We start from the raw sequence: 24,173 nt of genomic DNA, 5'->3' as shown, positions 1-24,173 counted from the left end.
AATCTTAACAGAAGGACCATGATGGCACTTCAGATCCCCTGGTATCAGTATCAACTCAGACCCCCTATCCAACAGCATATGAAACTTGGGTCATTTCCTACCCTTGGCCACAGAGGGGAAGATGTATAGAATCTTTATTACATAGTTGTTGCAATGCTGTCAGGCCCTTCCTCCACTCCAGTTGATGGTCTCTGGGCCTGAGACATGGCTCTATTCTGGAAATAAAACAGACCTCAGAGCTGTGCCTGTATGACCCCTGGACACACAGAGGTCCGACAGCCTTCACCACAGATCTGGCCCAGGTCAAGGCTCCTGCCCTTCGGGTTTTGCTGCCCATCATGACAATTATGCTTACCTCACCATCTGATGATTGCCACCACCTGATCTCTGCTCTTCTGGAATCTTTTTATCCCTATTTTCTCCTACTGCCAACCCTGGCCAAGAGCTCCCATTCATGTCTCAAAATGCTGGTGCACCTCATCAAATTTAGTGGAATGTCCTTGGATCCTTCCAGGAGAACATCTTTTAGCTGGTGTTTTTTCTGGCCTTAAATACTTATCTCTAGCATGCCACCTGAGTCCCCCAACCCCCTTTCTCAATACCCAGCATCTCTCCCTCTTATAGGCCAGTCTCCAAGCTTCAAGGGTCAACTCTAGATTAGGATGGGCTCCAAGAATGCTTAGAATTTATATACGGAGTCACAAGAGATGCCCCACATCAATCGTTTTATACCCAACCCTCTGGCCCAGCATCCTCAAAATCCCCTTGTGTGCTACGGCTCCTGTTCATACATACTAATCAGGCCCCACAGTTCCCTTCTGTGCCACACTCAGTCCTGATACTAGTTTTCTGAAACAGGAGTCAGTCATTTCCTGTAAGGGGCCAGAAATAGTAAAAATTCTGCAGGCCAAGGCAAATTTGAAGTTTTCACAAATTTTTGCTAAAACTAAAAAACTAAGTGCAGTATTTTGTACTACAGGTCTACTAGCAAGAATGGAATTCTTTTGGGAGAGATTCTAATTAATTGGGGTTTCCTGCCATCAAATTGATTCAACTGGAAACCATTCTTAGCTCATGAGTTATACTATATACTAAATCATATGGCAGGCTGGATTTGGCTTACCAGCAGTTTGCCAGCTCATTCTTCGAGCAGACATTATCTGATCAACCACATACCTCAGGTGATGCCTCTGGATAAGTCTTTCTTCTAATAAGAGGCACCGTAGCTACTGCTGCTGGCCCAGAAAACTGAGTCACTGTGGGATTTAAGGGCATCTAGCACATTCCCAATTTCCCACCCCAGGTTCTTGGAGCCCACTCCTTCCATATCTGAACCTCAAAATTAGCAAAGATCTATGGGGAATAAATGCACTCCTTGAAACTCCACTGCCCTATTAAGCCTTGGTCTTTTAATCACATCCTAGCCCTTGCCATCACAGGTTTCATGAACTCCCAGGTCTTCCGCCTGGGATTCTCTGGGTCTTTCTCACAACCCAGATGGCCTTTGCTTCCCTACAGTGGACTGTCACTCATGAGATGAGCAGACTGTGAACACAGCCTAGAACAGATGCATGGTCTCTGCACAACTCACCTGCCCCCCAATTCTCATGCTATCCAGTCTTCCCAGTTGACCTTCCCAGTTCTGCCTCTGGCATTACTGGGTTATGCTGCTGCCCTATCTCCAGCCATCTGAGTCTGTAGAACACTGGCGGGAAGAATGGCAGGGTGGGGTTGTGAAGCCCAAAAAAGCCAGGAAAGGCCTAAGACTCTCCAATCTACCTATAAAACCATCAGAGGCTTGGCTAACACAGCAGCTTCTCTGTGAAGGAGGCCAGTGCCTTAAAATGAAGATACCATACAAAGATCCTATTAATACTGGTGAAACTTGAATAGCTGAGCTACATTGTATAGTTATTAAAGTGGGAAAATAAAGCTGGGAAAGTTAATTGCTATCAACGTTCTTTTTAATAAACTTCATTCACATTTTAAAGTCCTGATGGTTTTAGTGTATGTGTTAAGTTTAAAATGATGGATCGCTGTGTGCAGAGCTACCTGAAATTGGAACTTGTTTCCAACTGCCAGATAGACAATTTCTAATAACAATTTGGAAATAGGTTTCAAACTTGAGAATATGTGTATCCTGCAATAACCAGTAACTGTAACCCAGCAGCGTGTGCTACAGAAATAATCCTAAGTATGGAAGAAAGACTGTTTAAATCAGCACATCTTATATATAAAAAAAAACATAAAAATTGTGACTAATGACTCAATGTATGTAGCACGCAAAACTAAAAATCTCTAGCTATGAACAGGTGCCACCCGGCATAAAGGAAGGGAACAGCAGGACATTACAAATGGCTGATGAACAGAACACAAGTCATAGGAAGATGGGACTTCTATTCTCATACTTTGTAGTCACCATTTCCACTCATATATTTAATGTTTTTAAATCTGAATGTTTAATTTAGCCTCATTTTAAGAATACAAGGGAAATCATAGTGCTAAATTTTAAAATTCACACTGAAATACAGTAGTAAAATGAGATTTTCAAACACCCAGTCATTTTGCTATTTTTTGGTGAGTATATAGTCTGTGCCAGTCATTGTGAAAAAGTCTTTTTATTTTAAGAAAAAAATTTAGTCAACAAAAAAAATTTAACAAGTTTCACTTAGCAAAATACACCCAAAAGGAAATCACAGTACAAAGAAAGTTTTAAGTCAAGGCCTCACCAATTCCTACAGTATTAGTAATGTGTCTCAATTTTCAAAACTAACTTTTAAAAAGCTTAAACTTAACCTAAAAGATTTTAAATGAAAATAAACTAGAATGAACAAACATGAGAAATGTTCCTCTTTGAATTAGGGATCTAGCACCTTGAGTTTTCCAAAAAAGCACACCTCCCCAATGTGTTCACGATGATGTGGTGTAAAAGATCCACATTTAATGTACTTAAAACTACTTTAACTCAGATAACATCACTCCAGAAAGTACACTACCAAAATGTTGAGAAAAGCTGAAAATGGTTTTAGTTTACTCAATATAACATGCTAGAAGAAAGTTTGCATGAGAAAACACTGAAGAGGTAATTTTTTAATCCAGATTTTACAAACTCATGGTGCAAAATGGGTCCCACAGCTTCCTCTAGAGTAATAACTGCTTTTCACTGCTTGTTGGCTGCCTGTGAAAATTTGATTGAAAATAACTCAAAAGCTACTACAAAACTAGTCATATCCACTCATGCTGTTCTGGCCACCATAGCCAGCCGCCCCATAACAGCCACTCACGGACTGGCTCTCAAGGCCACTGTAAGTGGACGGGGTTGACACCCCTATGCCTTGAATCATCTGGCTGCTATATGCCCCGTTGCTGGACCCTGTCGTGGAATTCAAGAAAAGTTCTATGTATCTGTGCTGCATGTTGGCCCTGTCTTTGGACATGGCCGCCACAGCTTCTTCGTGAGTGGCAAATTCGACATCAGCTTCGCCGGTCACTCTTCCATCAGGGCCAATCTCAATATGGACTCTCACTGGGTTGAGTGGAGAGAAGAAGTTGTAAATGTCGTTCTCCGTGGCTTTGTAGGGCAGCCCCCTCATGTGGACGCAGTGTCCAGTGGTGCTCTGGACAGTGAACTCGCCATCTCCATACCTTTGGTCATACATCCCAGAGAGACAGTAACTGAGGTCTCTTCCAAACATGTCGGTGGTGAAGCCGTAGCCATCGCTGAGGCCACTGTACTCCTCATAGCCCCCATAGCCTGCACTGTAGGCACCAGACCTCATCCTCTCCAGGCCTGCTTGCTTGACAATGCCGATATACCTCCTGGCTGTGCCAGGCCGGTCATAGGGCCCCGGCCGCTGCACTGACATGAACTTCAGAGGGGGATCCGAGTATGACCTAACTTCTTCCTGACTGCTCTTGAACACCTCAATATACCTGTGCCCTATTCTCTCCTTGTGCTTCCCTAGAGCCTTCTCAGCTAACTCCTGTGAGGCAAACTGCACAAAGGCTTCCCCTGTAATCTTGCCCTCGGGGTCCACAGGCAATGTGATCCCGTTTGGCACGATTTCCAACCCTGAGAAGAACTGAATGATTTCTTCCTTGGTGCATCCAAACGGGAGTCCTCGAAGTCGCACGAAACCATCATTGGCGGTGTCAGCACTGTTTGGACCACTATGCTTCAACACCCAATCCATCTCGGTTCTGTGGGACTTGAACACCTCAATGTACCGATGTCCCATGCTTTCCCTGTCTTTTTTAAGGGCCATCTTTACATCATCTTCTGATTCAAGTTCAACAAAAGCCTCACCACTCTGCCTGCCTTCTCTAGTGTAGATAAAATGAACGCCTGCGACCCCATCATGAATTGTGCAGTCGGAGAGGAAATTCTGCACATCCTCAACAGAGCAGGACCAGGGCAGGCCACGGAGCTTGACTACAAAGCCTTCACCTCCCTCGGGGCCCAACATCATGGACACTTGACAGAGCAGACGTCAAACAAACTTGGATGCGGCTTTTTGTGGCTGAAAAGAAAGCAAAAACTACTTTACATAAATTTTCATTTAATATGTATAACAAGAATATACAGTAAATAGTTTCCATTTTACAGATGAGGAAAGATGAGTGAAATTAAAGATGTTAAGATATATGAGTGGAGATTCAATCCTACGTCTCTCCCAAAATAGCTACATTACTCACAGATAGACTGAAAATAACAAATTAACAAATTAGGGGGTCTTAAAAAAAAGAAAATGGAGAGTAAAATTTGAAGAGCAAAATAGTGATCTGGAAGCTTCAATCAATAAGACAAAATCTACAAATTCTTATGGTCAATTACTATGAGTTCTAGAAGGAAAAACAAGAGAATGAATTGAGGCAACATTCAGAAATACTAAGAACTTGTCACAACTACAGGAAAACAGATGAGCTGTATTGTTGCATCACTAAAGTAAAAGGCAAGAGAGGGTAGGTGTGACCTGGTACTTTGAACACAAAAGAATCTAAGTATTGGGCAGGGCATTTTCTTGTTTTATTTAGTCCACGTTATCTGTTGTGATGAAATTTGGTGGTTCATTTAAAACAGCTCCTGTGTGATTCTTCAACTATAAGCCCTACATTTAACCAATCTGCTTGTTTGTGGCAAGACACTACAGAAGCAAAATGACGTGACAAACACAGGTTATTTTAAATCACAATACAGAATAACATTTCCTGTGACACTGGGGTGAACCAGAATCAGTGTTTTTAACAGCAACAATGATGCAAGGATACAAGAGAGCAATGGCTTCCAGAGCCTAAGGAGGTATCATTATTCCTATTGTCAACTCAAACAAAACCTGAGTCAAGTGTGAGGTCAAATTAAGACATATCCAAACAAGCAGATTAGTGCATCAGCAGAATATCAGTTAAGTGTGATGCAAATGTAAAAATCGTATTATAAGTTTCTCAGTTTCATATATTAAAAAAGGATCAACTGGGAATTCTCTGGTGGTCCAGTGTTCAAGACTCGGCACTTTCACTGCCTTGGCCTGGGTTCAATCCCTGGTTGGGGAACTAAGATCCCGTAAGCAGCACAGTGCGGCCAAAAAAAAAGAAAAGAAAAGAAAAGTGGGGAGGGGAGAAGATCATAAAACACACTATGGGGACTTCCCTGGCTGTCCAGTGGTTAAGACTTCGCCTTCCAGTGCAGGGGGTGAGGGTTCGATCCCTGGTCAGGGAGCAAAGATCCCACGTGTCTCGAGGCCCAAAAAACGTAAAACAGAAGCAATATCGTAACAAATTCAATAAACGCTTTAAAAATGGTCCACATCAAAAAAAAAAAGGAAAAAATCTTTAAAAGAACACATCATGTTGATCAATGTAACACACATACTTTGCTGTGTTTCATTGAGGACTACAAAGGGAATGAACTCCTCAGTGTACAAGAGGCATGACAGGTGCCCTTCCTGACAGGGTGTCATGAAGTGCAAGTGGCATCTGACACCCAAGAGTCTAAACTGAAAAAGAGTAAAGGTCAAATCCATGTAAAGGGCTGTATTGTGAAGAGTAGGAGTTGAGTCATCAGATAGCAATATACACATAATAGAGAGACAATAAAAATACAGATAGGACCCAAACTACATTCTTAGTGACAATGCTCAAAACAGGCGCTAGTACAAGGAAATTGTTTCATGAAATCGTCATTTCACATCAAGTGTAACAGATGTAGCTGTTAAAGGTAAGAGCCCCCTTTTCAAGAAATCTGGGCACGTTGGTCATTATGTAGAAAAATATAAGGCAGAATCCTACCTCAGATGAATCCCAAAACTATCCCAGATGGAATGGGGTATTTACACTATTAGAGCAAAATAGACAGATTTCTAAAAACCCCACAATTTAAACAAATTAGAAAGCATGAATGGTTAAGATAAGAAAAAGAAAAGCAAACTGCTAACAGAGACACAGTGAAGCAAACTGGAACAAGATTTAGGAACTTATAAACAAGGAGTTGCTTCTTCTCATAGCTGAGTTTGTTATCTGCAGCTCTGCTCCGGCAACTCCACCTGCCCCAAGAAATCCCCATCTTCACAAATGCTTCACAGAACACTATTTTCCTTATCAATTAAGGAGATTTTCTCATTTCTAACCAACCCTGTAATATACACCTTCCCTGATACCAAGTTTGCCTCCAGCTACTTGCTGATTTGCTTTCCCTTTCAGTAACATCTCATCCTCAAAAGGCCTCTACCCACCCCCACCATAAAAAGAAGGGCATGATCTCACTCTGCCAAGGACCTCAACGGCAGGAAAGGAACATTTTTTTATCTCCATCTTCTCAGTTCCCACAGCAGGATTTAACCATTCTCTCTGGAAATCCCTTCTCCCCGTTGCTCTAGGTTTTCCTGTTAATTCCTTAGGCACTCTGCCTCTCTGAGCCCTTCCTCAAGGTTCAATTGTATGCAATCACTGGCCCTTCTTTCTTTTCATGCCCCCCCACCCCTGCTTTGTAGGCAGCCTCACCTGATCCTTGTATGTCCAGGGCCAATTCTGGGCTCTGGAACCCAAGTTCCCAGCTTTAGGCTCCCTGAGGCCAAGACTGGTATACACAAAGTCTACTCCATAGTACCACCTATGTACCACAAATGAACAGCCTTTTTCCTGTAACTCTTCTATAGCAGCACCCTGGTCAGCCTTACCTGTCATCCAGAAGCTCTAGAATGAAACTAAAGTAATCCTTGAACAACTCCCTAGCCCTTAAATCCAATGAGCTCATCATTTCTTTGGGGGTCATCCCATTCTCCACCCTAATCCTATTCCTAACCCACACCTAAATTCTATTCAGTAACTCTTGACTCCAACAAGCAATAAAGGTTTCTCACATCTCTTCTCAGTCCCTAGCACACTGCTTGGCATTATGATTTGAATTATCAAATCATCATCTTCTTTGTGCATTGTCCTCATATCTCTTTCTACCTCCTCTTTCTTTCTAATCCCAGTACCAATAGCCCTTTCCAGGACACATTCACATCTGATCCTTAAAACTTTTCCAACCCTTACTGCAACCTAATCTGTAGCTCTTTTAAAGTGACTTTATGTCACTCTCCTGTTCTAAGACCTCAGTGGCTTCCCACTGCCTGGAACACAAACCATGGGGCTAAGGGGGCGCTCAGGCCTTGCAGCTCTGACCTGCAACACACGCTCACATCACTTGCATTAAAAAAACATACATCCTCTTATTCCTATTCTCTGTGCCTGGAGTGTGCCAGGCTCTCTGCTGCCTTGGGTGTGACACATGTGGTAATTATCTCTCCAAATATACTCCACCCAACCTTCTGTCTAGCTAAATCCCACTAATCCTTAAGGTCTCAGCTCAAATATACCACCTTTCCCATAAAATCTTCCCCTTCCACAAATTAAGTCTTACAGTTCTGTGATCCCAGAGCATTCTAGGAAAACAAATTCATGATTTGTTTAAAACTCTTCAAAAACGCAAGAGAGCCTAGCAAGGACAGACTGATCTGTGCCCGTAGGTCACTGTGGTCCCACCCCCAGCACAGCAGGCCCAAGATTAGCAAGAGATTAACTGATGGCCAGGTGGGGTCAACACCACCCTCTAGAATATGGCAGCCTCGTTAGGTTAAAAAAGACAAGCAGGGAGAAAAAATTAAAAAAGACAAGCAGGAAACATAAAAGAACACAGACATTTCATGTAAGGACTACTTAAAACGCCCAATATAAAACAATTATAAATGTTTTTTGTTTCAGAAAATAATGTTTCAAAAATAAAGTGACTTCTCCTCTGAAGGCAATGTGAGGAGAGAACTCTTCCAAAACACCTATCTATATTTCTAATGTATGTAATGCAATATCCTCATCTTTGCCCTCAGAATCCTCTACATTTGGATTCTTTGCAGACTTACAGTACTTAGAACATTAACTAACACTTGAGAAAGTTAAGAAAGCTGGAGTTCTGCTCAACATTAGATTTACAGCTAGTGAAATCTTCACACTCAAGAAAGTTTTCTGTGTCAATAAAATAAATCAATTATAAACTGAGAAATTACTTTTCTTAAAATAGCTCACCTTAAAGAACAGCGGGGGATGCCCACAGTCGAAGACACTCCAGGCAGGTAACGAACTGTCCTAAAAAAAAGCGATAAGGCCGTCTTGCCGCAGTGCCCCAGTACTCCCAGAGTGAGCAGAGCCAGCGGTTCCCCGGCTGGGCTGGGCTCCGGGCTCCCTTCCTCCGGAAAAGCCAAAGCCCGGGCTGTGGGAGGCCGTTTACAAAACCGCGGGGCTCCCTTCAAGAAAGTGCACGCCCGCCCGCCCCCACAGCTTTGAAACGCTTTACCTCTTCCCTAGGGTAACGCCGAGAGTACCAGCCTGGAACCCTCCCACTTCGCTCTGAGAGATGTACTCAAAACGCGAGTTCTATACACGAATACCTGAGCGCGCTAAGGCAACTTAAATACCGAGGGCGGGAGGGGCACTATCGGGATGGAGCGGGAGCAATGTCAGCGCGGTTCCGGGAAGCCGCGGGCGGCGAGGAGCTGCGGCGCCGACCCGCACGGGAGGCCAGAGGCGTGGCCAGATTTTCACAGGGATGGGCTCCAGAGAAAGGTGGTTTGCTAGACACTGTTCCAACAGTATTTACAATTTAAAAGCATTCCTGGAGGACTGGCTGGAGATACTCAAGACTTTCTTTCCCAGTTTTATGTGATAGCTTCACTTCTTGAGACCTAATGTATTTGGTCTAACATTAATCTTTTAACTGAGGAAGAGTGAGGGGAGGAAATGTTGAAATATGCTTTTCAATAGGAAAAACATCAGTACCATCAACCACAGCCACAGGACAAAGCTGTCCCCAAAATACATATGTCCAGAGAATTAGTTTGAGAATTAAAGCACATTCTTAGTTTTAGAAACGTAGAACTGAGAAAGTCAAGTTAATTTCTGAGCCTGTTGTCTTAGAGGTAATATCTGCCTTGCCTTATTAGCGTCCTGTAATTATTACACGAGATACTATTTTTGGGGAAAGACCTATATAAATGTAAAGTACTACAATTTAAGAAGTAACAGTTTCAATTTCTCTAGAACAGGGTTTTCAAGAGGCTTCATCAACCGTCCCTCTCCTCTGCCCCCAGAAAAGAGTGAAATCTAAAGGGTAGATAGAACCCAGTCATCCTAATGGGCCGAACCCCTTCTGCCTAGGTTTATCCCTGCTCCTGGCTCACTCCAGTGTGGTCCGCACACCAACGGCTGAGGCGCCTCCTCGGGCACGCACACTCGGGGGCGGCCAGAAGCAAGGAAGCCGATTCTCACGAGACTGAACCGCGGCGCACACACAGTTGAAGCGCTGAGGGGGAACACTGGCCGCCCACCCCGCTCCCCGGCAGCACCCTGCAATCGCTGCTGGCGGCGGCGGCGGCTAACAAAATACTGCTCTCGAGTGCTGCAACTGGAGACCGACTGAACTGAACGTACCGAACGGAGGGACAACCAAGGATCTTGCGCGCGCGCGCACACACACACCCGCACACACATCCGCAACTGGACTATGACGTAAGTGCGCACACGGACCACCCGACGATCTTGTTAAAATTCAGATCCTAAAACAATAGATCTCGGCCGGGGTCGAGACTCAGCATTTCTAACAGGCTCCCAGGACTCCTGGGACGGTCTCCAGAACGTGCTCTTCCTCACTCTACTATACAGGTTAGGCAAGATTTAGTTCGGATCCAGGTGGACCAATCAAGATAAACAGGGCGCGCCTGAACGCACGGCTGATTAGGTTTCTCGAGAGAGCACACAGGGCGCTTTAAACTGCACCCGCACCGTCTCTCTTCAGAGACGGGAACTCGGCGGGTCCCCGGCTTCACCCCCTTTATTTGTGTTCCAGTGAGGCCTGAAGAGCATTTCACCCTCATTTGTAAATGAATTTTAACCTACAGCTGGCAGCACTCAGACTGTTCTGGCTGTCTTAATCACTCAGAAAGTTCTACCTCTTAAACCACGGTCCGCGTGAGACCCCGCCTCACGATTACGCGGTTGACTCTTTGGCCCTAAGACTTACCGCTGAAAGGAGCAGGACCGATTTCTATCTTCATGAAGCAAGCGCGGTTCACAGCCAAAGGACCCCCAATTCCACCCGACGCTTAAAAACGCAGAGGATTCCGGGGAAAGGCCAGGTGCATCTCCTTTTGTTATTAACCTGAAACTGAAACTCAACTGGCTTCAAACGAGGCTTGAAAGTGCGCTCTCAAAATCGCGGGCCGTCAGGGGCGCGTCTGAGCGATTTCGGCGGGAAGCGCTGTATGGGTCCCGGACACCAGGCTCCTGGCGGAGGCACTGGGACAAAGTGAAGGGGTTCGCTCGGCCTCCACCGGGCGATCCGACGGTCTCGGGTCGACCAAGCCCTACAGGAACGCGCGACAACAGGGCGCCCCATCCCCGGGCCTGGGCGGGGTCAGCGGGAGCTTCCGGGGCGGGGCGAGCTACGGGTGGGGGAAGGGAGGAGAGGCTTCCCGGGCTGCGAGAGTTGGGGGGAGGGGAAGGAGGTCACGAGGCTAAGGCTCCCCGAGCCCGGAGGTGGAGGGGAGCTCCCGGGGCAGGGGGCTCACTGGAGTGGCAGAAGGAAGAGATTCTAGACCGGGGAGGGAGGGGGGAAGTGTTGGCGGCGAGATGGGGAAGAGTTCTCCGGCCGGGCTTCCTGGAACCGCGGGGGGGGGAGGGGAGGCGGAGCTCCCGAGTCAGAGGGGCTTCTAGGGGCGGCGAGGAAGAGTTCGCGGGACCCAAGGTCGGCGGTCGCCTCCCCGGGCAGGGGGCGGAGCTCCCGGGTCGGGTCGGGGGGACTTCCTGAGGCCGTAGGGTTGGGGGGGAGGGGAATTCCCGGGGCAGCGAGGGGGAAGAAAGAGTTCCGGGGGTAGGGGGGGCGGCTGTGCGGGAGGAGGTGGGGAAGAGTGCCCGAGACCCGCGGGGGTTGGGGGGAGTGCGGGCGGGGGTCGTCCGCTCGCGGCGGCTCACCACGACGGGTCCGGGGCCTGGAGTCCGGAAGGCCGGCGCGCGGGGCTGCGTCCCAGAGGCAGAGGCCGCGTGACTGGGAGGGCGGCGAGCCGGACGTGGGTCACGGGGTGTAAAGGAGGAAGTGCCACCGACGGGCCCGCCAAGATGTCACCAATGGAAACGCGTCCTGCAGGTGCGGCCCGCGCGGTCGGCCAAGGCAGGAAGTGGGAGGAGGAGGGAAGGAAAGCAACGAGGAAGACCGTTCTGAGTGTGCTCTCAGGAGAGGTGCCAGGGTGGAGAAAAGTCCAGAGTACGGGCGGAGGGGAGGGGTGACCGGCACCACGCACGTGGAAGGAGAAACCATAAAATTTAAATTAAAAAAAAAAGTCATCTCTGAAGGCAGGAAAGGATTCAGAATGGAAACTAATGAACAAAAGGTAGAACGTCTTTGTGTATACAGTACCTTGTTTTGTAGATTTGAGCCTAGTCATGTAAATATTTTTGCAGTTTCAAAAAGATTAATTTCAAAACACGCAATTCTTAAACTTCATAACCTAACAAGCAGTTACATTTTATTAACTTTTGACTCCTAATTCAAATGAACTGGAAAACAATTATAAGGCAACTGCAGTAATCTTAGCAGTGACTGACTTTACATTAAGAAATGATAAAATTTTAGTTGTAGCTATGCTGTGATTTTTTTAAAGTCATTAGATATACATCTGATGCCTAGAATCTGTTTCTAAATAATCTGCAGCGAGTCGGAATACGGATGAAACAACATGGGCCATGATTTAGTAATTACTGAAGCTGGGCGATGGGTACATGGAGTTGCATACTTTTGTCTCTACTTTTGTGTATGTTTAATACTTTTAGTAATAAAATTATCTAAGAGGAAAAAGTCTTAATCTATTTACTAGAAATAACGAACAAACTACAGAATTTACAGGGAAAAGGAATGGTTCTAGGTGAGAATATGATAATGCAGCCTACAAAGCCAGACTGGGTAACTCGACAATGACAATAGCCAGGCATTCAACAAAATATCTCCAAGGGAGCACCTACTGAATAAAAGAAATTTAAGAGAATTATCAAGGATTCACAATGCATGGGACATATCTGGATCTTGATTCAAACAAGTTGGTCAACATTTGAGACAATTTAGGAGATACATGAACACTGATTTTACTTATGTCAGATATGATAGAATTGCAGTTATGTTTAAAAATAAAGGAATTAATTTTTAGAGATATTTTAAATACTTGTTTGTAGGTGAAATGGTGTGATGGCTGGGATCTGCTTCAAAATTATCTAATTCAAAATCCAGCCATCCCACAGAAAGTGAGAAAGACACTAAAAACGCATACATTCAAAAGAAAGAAAACAATATTCTGAAGAAAAATTAAGCCACAAAATTGACTTGTTTTTGGAAAGAGTATCTCTATGGAAATGAGTATCTTGACTGCTTCACAAGCACTTATTTCACTTCTTAAAATCCTCTTCAAAATACATTCTTGGTAATTTAAACGACTGGCATCCATTTTCTCACTTATTTTATTTCCATGTATTTGTTGCAGTTAAGTAGCGTTACATGTTCTTTCTTGGCTTAACTGGTTGGTGACACTGGCTAACTGGCTAGTCGAGTGTTAATAATTGATCAGTCATGATAGGGTTCCTGCCGGGTGAAGGAACAACATGTACAGAAGACACAGGGGAAAGTGTAATGCTGAGACAGAAAGCACCTCAAAACACCTGCAGCCAGCGGGGAGATCCACGAAAGGGGGGAGCAGAGTAAGATCCTCCAAAGCCCTGAAGGCCTGATTCGGTATTTTGGACTTTATTTACTCTAAGGGAAGATACTTAACTATTTCAAAATGGAATGTAGTATAGAGTTTTGCTTTTCAACAGAACAGTCTAGCTGCTCTCTGGAAAATGAATGATGGGAACAGATGCATGGAGATGGGATGGGAAGAAGTGAGACAAGTTTAGGAAGAACTGATGGTATGGTACGTACCCTGCAACAAAAACATTGTGATGGAAACTGAAGCATGTGAAAGGATTTGAGTGATGTGCAGTAGATAAAATTTACCCAATTTCAAGTCATTCATTAACCCAGAAATATTGTGCACTTACAAGATGCAGGTACTGTGCTAAGTCCACAGAACAGTGGACTAGGAAATCAATAAAGAAACAAACAAACGTATGACAAATTCTGAAAACTCAAATTAAGAAAACAGGGATTAACACATTGGGGTTCTGAGGAAGTGACATTTAAACAGATCAGAAGCATGAACAGGGGTGGAAATGTTAAACTTTCTCCCCCTGGTAAAAAGCTACGGTTTAAAAGTAGAAATTAGAAGACCATATTATTCTATTTTTCCTTTGTACATTACCTACTTATTTCCCCCAGATACTTATTCAAATTATTTACGTTTTTAAAATGCAGCCGCTTGTCAGGATATGTTTTGGTGTTGGCTGCTTTGTAAAAATATTTTTATTTTGTGGTGCATCCTTTTAATCTTTATATTCAGTTCTTACTAAATTCAAAAAAGAATTTTAGATATCGTTTCTGCTGCTGTCTGTTTTCCACTTGAGGAGCACACATGGGGTCTGGGGAAGAAGCAATTCCCAGTCATGGGACAGTATATGAGCAGAGCCCAGATTCCTATTTGTTATGGATGTTTTCCTGTTCTGTTAGAAACTACATTAGAAACCTCAAGTCTCTTCCAACCCAGCAATTTTATAAAGTCCCAATTCAGTGGTTCTTAAACATTTTTTTTTTTTTTTTGCTGTCAGGGACTCCACCTGAGAATATGATGCAGGTCTGGATCAACTTTTTTAAAAAGTATACCCCACACACACAACTGTACCTAAATTTTCAAGCAGCTCATGCCTCTCAAGTGTGAGAACTCTGACCTAATTTGTACAACATACCAAGTTCAACACATAAAACTACCTAAGGGCTATTAAAGAAAAGAGAAGCTTTAAGATACAAAGTACTATATATAAAATAGATAAACAAGGTCCTACTGTATAGCACAGGGAACTATATTCAATATCCTGTAATAAACCATAAATGGAAAGGAATATGAAAAATACATACATGCATAAATGAATCACTTTGCTGTACACCAGAAACTAACACAACATTGTAAATCAATTTCAATTAAAAAAAAGAGAAGCTACAGGTGGGGTGGTTAAAATAAATGACATTTTAAATGTTCGTTGCTGTTACTACATTTTTATCCATCTAAGAAAATATATCATAATTTGTAAGCAATAGGAAAGCTGTTTTCCATTATCTTTTAGCTATTAGGCTCTTTAGCTTACTGTAGCTAAGTCTGGGGTAATAATACACTGTTTTCCTCAGTGTTCATTTCTCAAAAGGTGTGTTAACTAAAAAGCAAAAATAGTGTAATGTTAGGTAAATTATGTCTATAATGCTTGTACTGAAATTAATACAAGGGACAAATTATTAGCCACCATAGAACAAGCAGTCATTGCTCTGTATTATTGATTGCATTAGTGACTCAAGAATCAAGATCTAAAGTTACAACAGAAAAAGTATCAGGTGGGGTGTTCATAAAAAGAAACCTCCAGGGACTTCCCTGGTGGTTCAGTGGGTAGGACTCTGCGCATCCAAGTGCAGGGGGCCGGGGTTCGATCCCTGGTCGGGGAACTAGATCCCACATGCATGCCGCAACTAAGTCTGCATGCCGCAACTAAAAATCCTGCATGCTACAACTAAGGCCCGGTGCAGCCAAAATAAATAAAATAATTAATTTTTAAGAAAAAAAGAAAAAGAAACCTCCAGTGTTAAAGATAAAAATCTGTTCTCCCCAACTGAGGGAAATACTTCGTCATCTGTATTAATGAATGCCCACAGCCCCTTCAGTAGGCCTAGAGCTTCCTCTTGGGTCTTGGTGGAGAGCTGACATCTTGTCAGGTCCCCTGCAGCTGCCATAGGAGTGGAGGCAGCTGTAGCTCCTTGTGCTCCATTTTTGCTGCTCAGGGGACGGTAGCACACTGCTCCAGGGAGGCGGGCCGGGGTGGGGGTGGGGTTGGGGGCAGGGGGCGGGCTAGAGAACAGAGCCAAGAGGAGGAAAGGAACATGACAATGTACTTGAGAGGGGTTCCAGCACCAGAATACCACAAATCGGACAACGGCTTAGAACAGCAGACAGTTTTCTGGGAACAAGAAGTACTGTACAAAACTGTAAATATTTTAACAGGAAAAATAACAAGCACTCTCAGATACTTGATTACAGAATAAAAAACTTTCCAGTGCTAAAAACTGAGTTTTGAATTTATAAAGTTAGTAATGAATTGAAAGAAAGGGTAGTTGCTTGGAAAACCAAGTGGAAGAAATAGCTCAAAACAAAGAAAAAAACCCAGAAACAATGAGGGGAAAAAGATGAAATTCAGAGGAGTAAGAGATAACATGTGACAGGAGAAACAACATGTGAATGATAGGAATTCCAGAAGGAGAAAAAGACAAAATGGAGGCCAGAACAGATAAAGAATGGAAGGAAACTTTCCTGGCTTAAGATAAACTCAGTGGTGTAGTTCCCAACAGATCTTTAAAAACACACAACCCAGGCATACGATGGTAAAAAAAAATATTTAAAGTACAGAGAAAAACTGCTTTGGAAAGAGAACAAGTTAGGTACAAAGGATAAAAATATGGTACCAATAGTCACACACTGCTACTGAGCACTTGAAATGTGGCAAGTACAAACTGAGATGTGCCCTAAGTGATAAAATTTAGTACATATAAAGTGAATTGCAGGGAATTCCCTGTAAGTCCAGTGGTTAGGGCTCTGCGCTCTCAAGGCCAAGGGCACGGGTTCGATCCCTGGTGGGGGAACTAACATCCCACAAGCCTCTCAGAGCAGCCAAAATAATAATAATAATAATAATAATAATAATTTAAATTTTAAAAATTAAAATGAATTGCGAACATCAAAAACAAGAACCTAAAACCTCAACTTCAAAATATTGATTACAGGGGGCTTCCCTGGTGGCACAGTGGTTGAGAGTCCACCTGCCGATGAGGGGACATGGGTTCGTGCTCCGGTCCGGGAAGATCCCACATGCCACGGAGCGGCTGGGCTCGTGAGCCATGGCTGCTGAGCCTGCACTCCACAACTGGAGAGGCCACAACAGTGAGAGGCCCGCATACCGCAAAATAAAATAAATAAATAAATAAAAATACTGATTACATACTGAAGTGATACTTTGGATGTGTTGAACCAATCAAAATATGTATTAAAATATACTTTATTAAAATATTTTCCAATGCATTCTATATACAAAGCCAGTATTAATTACCCCCTGTTATGGGCTGAACATTGTGTCCCCAAAATTCACATGTTAAAGTCCTAACCCCTAGTACCTCAGAATGTGACCAGGTTTGGATATAGTCTTTACAGAGGTGATATAGTCTTTACAGAGGTAATTAAGTTAAAAATGACATAATTAAGATGGGCTGTATTCCAACATGAAGAAGGGGAAATTTGGACACAGATAAGCAGAGGGAAGACAGCCATCTATAAACCACAGAGAGAGGTCTGGAACATATCCCTTTCCTTAAGCTTCTTAGAGGGAACCAAACCTGCTGACACCTTGATGTAGGACTTCTGGCCTCCAGAACTATGAGACAATAAATTGTTTAAGTAACCTAGTCTGTAGGATTTTGTTATGGTATCCCTAGCAAACTAATACACTTGCAGACATCAAAACCAGACAGACATCGCAAGATAACCGCTTAGGAGTATAGACACAAAATCCCAACAAAATACTAACAAACTGAATCCAGCAACCTGTAAAAAGGATTATACACCGTGACCAAGTGGGATTTATCCTAGGAATGCTTAAGAATGCTTAAGGGTGTTTCAACATAAGGAAAGGTACCGGGCCATCTGCAGCCACATGGATAGACCTAGAGATCATCTCACTAAGTGAAGTAAGCCAGACAAGAAAGACAAATATGATATATGTGGAATCTAAAAACAAAACAAAAACAAATAACTTATTTACAAAGCAGAAAGAGACTCACAGACATAGAAAACAAACTTATGGTTACCAAAGGGGGTGTGTGTGTGTAAATTAGCAAGTTGGAATTAACATATACACACTCCTGTATATAAAATAGATAACCAACAGGGACCTACTGTATAGCAAAGGGAACTATACTCAATATTTTGTAATATCCTCTAAGGGAAAAGAATCTGAGAAAGAATACACATACGTACAACTGAGTCACGGTGCTGTACACCTGAAACTAATATATATTGTAAATCAACTATACTTCAATTTAATTAATTAAAGAAAGAAAACATACTGAAATTAGATAGTGGGGATGGTTTTTACAACTTTTTCACAAAAAAAAGCACCTCTGAACTGTACCCTTTAAAAAGGTGAACTGTATGGTATGTGAATTACATCAATTATTAAAAAATTTTAAAAATCATTCACATAATTCTATTGGACAGCACTATTCTTTTTTCTTTACCGGGTGATCAAATGTTTATTTTAATACTTACAAAATACTATAGAAATGAACCCAAACAGATATGTACATGTACATATGTACAAAATTTTAAACTTCTGAAAAAGAATCTATAAAAGTAGATGGTTAAAATGAAAAACAAACAAACTTAAAGATTTAAAACCAGCACCATGAAGCTGATTTTCTTAAAGCAAAGTAATTATAATTTTAAATTGCGGGCTGTGGCCAGTCTTCTAGGCTTACTGTGGACAACACTATTCTAACCAAATATTCATGTAAAGCAGAAGAGACCTCAATTAGGGGAAGATGAAGAATGGAGATGTCAATGATGGACCATCTTTGCATGTAGATAAACTTAAAAGGAGAGAGTGTGGTAGGAATTTGTAAAATATTTATACTATATGAGGATTTTTGTAAAAGGCATACTGTAAGGGAAACATAATAGTTTAGAATTTTCTTCATTCTTGTCATTTTTTCCCCTTAAATGATTATTGCTTTTTGTGTCCTGTTTGAGACCTTTTTCCTAGACCAAGGCCATATGGATTTTTTTTAAACTTAAAGCTCTGTTGTTTCCATCTATGTTTTCTAACATTTTGATCTACAATAAACTTGGAATTGATTTTCCAAGAGTTTTAGAATTAGTTTATCAAGTTTCACAGGCTAATTTCATTCATGAACTCACATGAAAAATTCCTAAATAAACATTAGCCAACCAAATCCAGCAATACACAAAGCTATTTAATACAACATGACCAAGTTGGATTTATTCCAGGAATGCAACTGTAATTCATCATTTCAAAGTCAATCACTGATACTGTCACATTAACATATTGATGAAGGTAAAATATGGGTTAACTAAAAATTTTTCATGTTTCTAAGAAATACCCTAAATAACAGAAGAAAAATAGACATGAATTGTCTTTACACTGGCAATAGGGAAAACTTTCCTGACCATGACTCAAACCCCATAATATCGAAAAATACACAAATACACACACACAAACAAAACCCCAAACCTCTTATGCATGGCTAAAAATACCATAAGCTAAGCAAAATACCCATGATAAAATGGGAAAGACATTTGCAATTTATTTCCTAAGTGTTAATACCCTTAAGGTACAGAGAGAGCTTCTAAAGAGAGAAACAAAAAGTCCAACAATCCAAAAAAGAAAATGGGCTAGAGGTATGGACACTTGACAGAAAAAGAAATGCCTTTAAACACGAAAAGATGCTCAACATCACCATGTAAGATAAATTAGAATTTTAAATGAAACAACATTTAAAATACCTATCACACTGGCAAAAATACAAAAGTTTGACAACAAACCCGCTTGGAGAGGCTGTAGATCAGCAGACACTCTCAGAGACTGTTTGTGGAAATATTAAATGGTTCAACCCCTATGACCAAGAAAGTGAAAAGACGCCTGCAGAGGCTATCCATTGAAGCACAACCCAATTGCCCATCACTAGAGATCCAGATGAATAAACTTTGACGGATCCACCTAATGAAGTATTAGGCCTTAAACCAAGGAAGCCAAAGACCACTGAAACTGTGTCAAGAAAGGAACCAATGTGAAAGGCTCCCACTGGCCAAAAATTGAATTGGAGCATCAAAGAGAATAAAAGCTACAGTGGATTAAAGCACATCCTATATGTTAAAATCCATGACTTCATAACGATACCAGAAAAATTAGTGTCTAAGGATTCAATTTATTATGCTGGATATGGATACTAAATATAAAAAAGGAATCAAAAACTTAACCTGCCTTCTATAAAGTACATCTTAGAGTAATCAAATGATTAACAAAGAAAATTTCCTCTCTACAGAAGTACACTTGCTAATAACTGAGAAGGAATATTGAATTAAAATATCACTGATCTGGAAACAATCAACAAAACAATGCATTTAGAGAACGAACATCAACAGCTGCTAACATCACAAAGAAGGAACACCAACCAATATGTGCCTCTGGCAGGAGTACACAGCACCTCCCATGCAGTATTTCAAAATAAAATCTCAACGGAATCAGGACAGCCTGTAGAGGATAACTACCATTTTACAGGAAATGCAGAGGACAGAGATTCAAACACCACCATGGGAATGCAGTCAGAAAAACCCAGAGTGTGGGGAAGGAAACCTACGTGACACACAACCTGATTTGTTCAAAGAAAAAACTTTTAAGAATAGAGAACCTTTAGATCGTCACTGTCTAATAAGGTAGCCTCTTGTCATACTTGACATGTGGCTGGTACAAATTGAGATGTGCTATAAAATAAGCACACACTGCATTTTGAAAGCTTAGTTCAAAAAAAAAGCATGAAAAGTAGAATTTAAAAATTTACGGGGGAAAAAAAAATTTACTGGGGGACTTCCCTGGTGGCAGGCACAGTGGTTAAGAATCTGCCTGCCAATGCAGGGGACACGGGTTCCAGCCCTGGTCCGGGAAGATTCCACATGCCGCAGAGCAACTAAGCCTGTGCGCCACAACTACTGAGCCCGCGCTCCTCAACAAGAGAAGCCACCACGATGAGAAGCCCGAGCACCACAACGAAGAGTAGCCCCCACTCACCGCAACTAGAGAAAGCCTGCGCACAGCAACGAAGACCCAACGCAGCCAAAAATTTTAAAAAATAATAAATTAATTACAAAAATTTATTACATGATGAAGTGATTATTTTGGGTCTATTTTAGATATATAACATGTTAAACTAAATTATTAAAGTGAACTGTTTCTTTTTATCAGAAAATGTAAAATTATGTGGCTTGCATTATATTTGTTGGACAGTGCTGCCCTGTCTTAAAACATAACTTAAGAGACATATATCTACTAAACATATAATGACCTTGTTTGGATCCCAAATCAAACCAACCAGCTATATAAAAATATTTATTACACAATCGGGTACATTTGAACACTGGGTATTTGATGATATCAAGGAATTATTATTTCTTTAGATGTGATGATGGTATTGTGATTATATTTTAAAAGTCCTTAGAAATACAAACAGTTAAAATAAGCCAGGCTGGTCTAGATGAACCTGTTTCTCCCTTTGCGCAGTTTTTTGTCTTCCACAAGAATCTTTGCTCAGGGCAACTAATTAGGGCAGGGGCCCTGGCAGAGAGGACTGTCCTTGTCAGATAGATCTGAGTTCCAGTCCCAACTGTGTCCCTAGGACACATCTGCATGATGGGAATACAGTAATACCTCCTTGTACACTGGTCACGAGCACGTGATTAGAAAATGTGGTCAAACACCTAGCTCTGTGTGTGGATCCAGTAAGGGTCAATTAATGTGTTTCTACAAAGAGCCTGAGAGCCAGAGCTCAGACTGGAGAGGGCAGGTTGGTGGGAAAGTCACCTCTGTGGAAGGAGGCCCCGCTCCCATTTCTGTACCCCCTTCAGGCACCTACTCCAAAGGGCACGCACCACGTGTCTCCACTCTCCCTCAGTTTGGGCCATATTCAAGGACTAACTCTCCTCCTAATCCATCCTTTCCCTTAAATCAATTCACATTTTTATTCGAGTTATTTTATGTTTAAAGGAACCTTGTAACAATACTCAAGTGAAAACCAGCCACCTGCCAGTTAAAACAAAAACAAAAAGCAAATACTACAAAAAGAATGTTACTAAAAGACAAAACTAAAAATAAAAAGGAGACCATAATATGGAAATCATAAACCTAATTAATTTACAGAAATGCATATAGGAAGATGAGATCCCCAAGGGAAAGGCTGGACCTGCTTAACACCAGTTATAAAGCAGTCTCTCTCAATGTTCATTAAGAGCAGAAATTTACTCACTTGAAAATGAAGAAATCTTGTCTAAAAATTAGCACTGAAAACATCACTTTTCACTGATAGACCCTGACATTTTTGTCTAACCGGAGAACTCGAGATATTTTCATTCTTACTAGAAATTCAGAAACAAATAGTTAACTTTTAAAAATGTGACTAAAAATAAGAGTGAGAATTATATTACGATCGATAGTTTCGATGATGTCCTTCACTAAAAGATTATTTGCAGCCTTCCACTCTCCGGGTTCCACGAGGGACCGAACTAGCCGAGGCCCGCCCCTAACGTCTGCCGCCCGGGGCCCCTCCCCCACCTCCACCGCCGAGCGACCCAGGCGGTTCCGGGAAGCGGCCGCTCGTGGGCCCCCTGGAGCCTCGAGAACACTTGTGAAGCATGATGGCTCGTCAGGGCCTCAGGGGAAAAAAACTGCCGCGAAGGGCGTCCCGCGGGACGCGCGGGGCTCGCCGGTGGCCGGGGAAGGGATCGGGGGGGCTCGCCTGGGCCTGGGGTTGTCTGGCGGGAACCTGTGGGGGTCCTCCGGGAGACCCTTTAAGGTACAGATTAACGGGGAGGGGCTGCAACCCCCAAGCGATTCCGTAAAAGACCGGGGCCCAGGGCCGGTCGCGTCCCCGAGACTCGCGCAGCCTCCGCCAGGCCGCCCGGCACCGCCTTCCGTGAGCCACGCGGGAACAGGGCGGCGAAGGCGCGACGCGAGCGCCGGCAGCGTCCAGAAGTTTCTTGGGCGCAGTCAAGAATCAGCAAAAGTACGTTCAAAGATAAAAGCAGCACGGGACAAGGAAAAAGAAACGGCCAAATTAAGTTCGCTTAGCAGAAGTGTGGTCATCAGGCAAGGACAACGAGAACCAAAGAGTTTCAGCCAAAATACAGACACGATACCTCTGAGAGTAGGAGACAAATGCAGACAAGGGCTCAGGGCACTCACGCCGCACGCAGAGAAAGAAAAGGCCGCAAAGCTCCAAAGTGAAGGCTCGGCAAGCGGGAACGTGGGAGGGGGGAGGAGTCAGGTACCCAACCAGTCTTGTGCAACTCGCGGACGCGTTCAGCCACGTGAAAGTACCGCTTTCATTTTAAAATGAACCCCCTCGCACGGTCGCCTGGTTTTCTCACCCTACTCCTGGCAGGGGCGCTCGGCTCTGCTCCCTCAGGAGTCCGCACGAGGCTCTTCTTCCCTTCGTCGCTTCGGTCTCTGCCTCCCCGACCCCAAATCTCAGCCCCGCGGTCCAGTCCCGGAACGTAAGGCCCTTGACCTCAGACCCACCTCCCCAAAAGCCAAAGCTTAGCCCCGCAGTCCCCACCCTCAGTGGGCCGGTTCCCCGCGTTCCGTACTCAGTCGGTCCCCGGGTGTATGGCCCCTGACCTCAGATCCCACCTCCTCCGACCCCAAATCTCAGCCCCGAAGTCCCCAACCCCCAGTAGGCCCAGTCCCTAATTGGTCCCGGGTGTGCGGGCCTTCACCTCCGATCCCGCCTCCCCTGACCCCCAAATCTCAACCCCTCGGTCCTCCATACTAGGGGCCCCATTTCCCGGCCGCTCCCCGGTATGCGGGCCTCGGACACGCCGCCCGTCCCACCCCTCACCTCGGGCTCCAAGTCTCCACGCCCCCGCTTTTCTTCACATCCGGCACCTCGGTCGTCCCTCTGAGCACCTAGAGGAGGGTGGAACGCGGGGGACTTGGCAGTTGTAGCTGAGGCAGTTAAGGCTTGTTTACCATCACTATGGAAACCCCTGGCAGCGCGCCCCGGGAGGGCCCCCCGGAGAGGCTGGGTCAGGCGCGCGGCGGGCCCGAGGCCACAACTCCCGTCCGTCGTGCGCACGCGGCGCTTCCGGAAGACCTTCGGCTCTCGGAGTGCCCTGCCCTCCCTCGGCCCTGCGCCCTAGCACCCAGGAGCAGCAGCCCCAGGAACCCGTGCCCCCGGCCCGCTCCCGGCTGCCAGCGTAACCGCGGCCCGGTTTCCCTGCAAAACCCTACCTTTTTCTTCAGGAAGACGCGGCCTACTTCCACTTCCAAGACGGAGCCGGAAAGACGCAAAGACCACGGCTGGGCGGGGTCTCTGAGGCGGTCGTCTGTGGGTGGGGCCGCGAGGGCTCATTGTGACGCTCCCGGAGCGGAACCAGGGATTGGCCGGCCAGGAGTAGGGCGGGGCCAGGGCCTGAGGACCGGAAGCGCTGCGGGAAGGGGAGGGGTGGGACGTGGGCGAGCCCTGGTCGGGGGAGGGGAGGAATTGTGGAGCACGGCTGAACCTCTAAAGATACTGACTGCGAGAGTGCCCCGAACAGTGAGCCCAAAGGACGCCTGGGTTGAAGACCAGGGTGACAGAAGAAAATGAGAGTCATTTGCGGACGAGAGTGAAGAAAGAGGGAACCGAGAAC

The 24,173-nt window shown here is 44.1% G+C and overlaps 1 protein-coding gene across 1 annotated transcript; it reads right to left on the bottom strand.

The window, feature by feature from the left end:
- Positions 1 to 2,602: 2,602 nt before the first annotated feature.
- On the bottom strand, positions 2,603 to 23,443 carry HNRNPF (heterogeneous nuclear ribonucleoprotein F). The gene is made up of 3 exons (XM_079714909.1): positions 23,381 to 23,443; positions 8,560 to 8,619; positions 2,603 to 4,520 (listed from the first exon to the last, which is right to left on the bottom strand). Exon 3 carries the CDS (start codon positions 4,467 to 4,469, stop codon positions 3,222 to 3,224), a length of 1,248 nt encoding a protein of 415 aa, XP_079571035.1. The 5' UTR covers positions 4,470 to 4,520; positions 8,560 to 8,619; positions 23,381 to 23,443; the 3' UTR covers positions 2,603 to 3,221.
- Between the last annotated feature and the right edge of the window lie 730 nt (positions 23,444 to 24,173).

This window comes from Hyperoodon ampullatus, assembly GCF_949752795.1.
Source record: "Hyperoodon ampullatus genome assembly, chromosome: 1".
Lineage (NCBI taxonomy): Eukaryota > Metazoa > Chordata > Mammalia > Artiodactyla > Ziphiidae > Hyperoodon > Hyperoodon ampullatus.
Note: the sequence above shows the minus strand (reverse complement) of the source record. Positions and strands in the feature narration are given on the sequence as shown.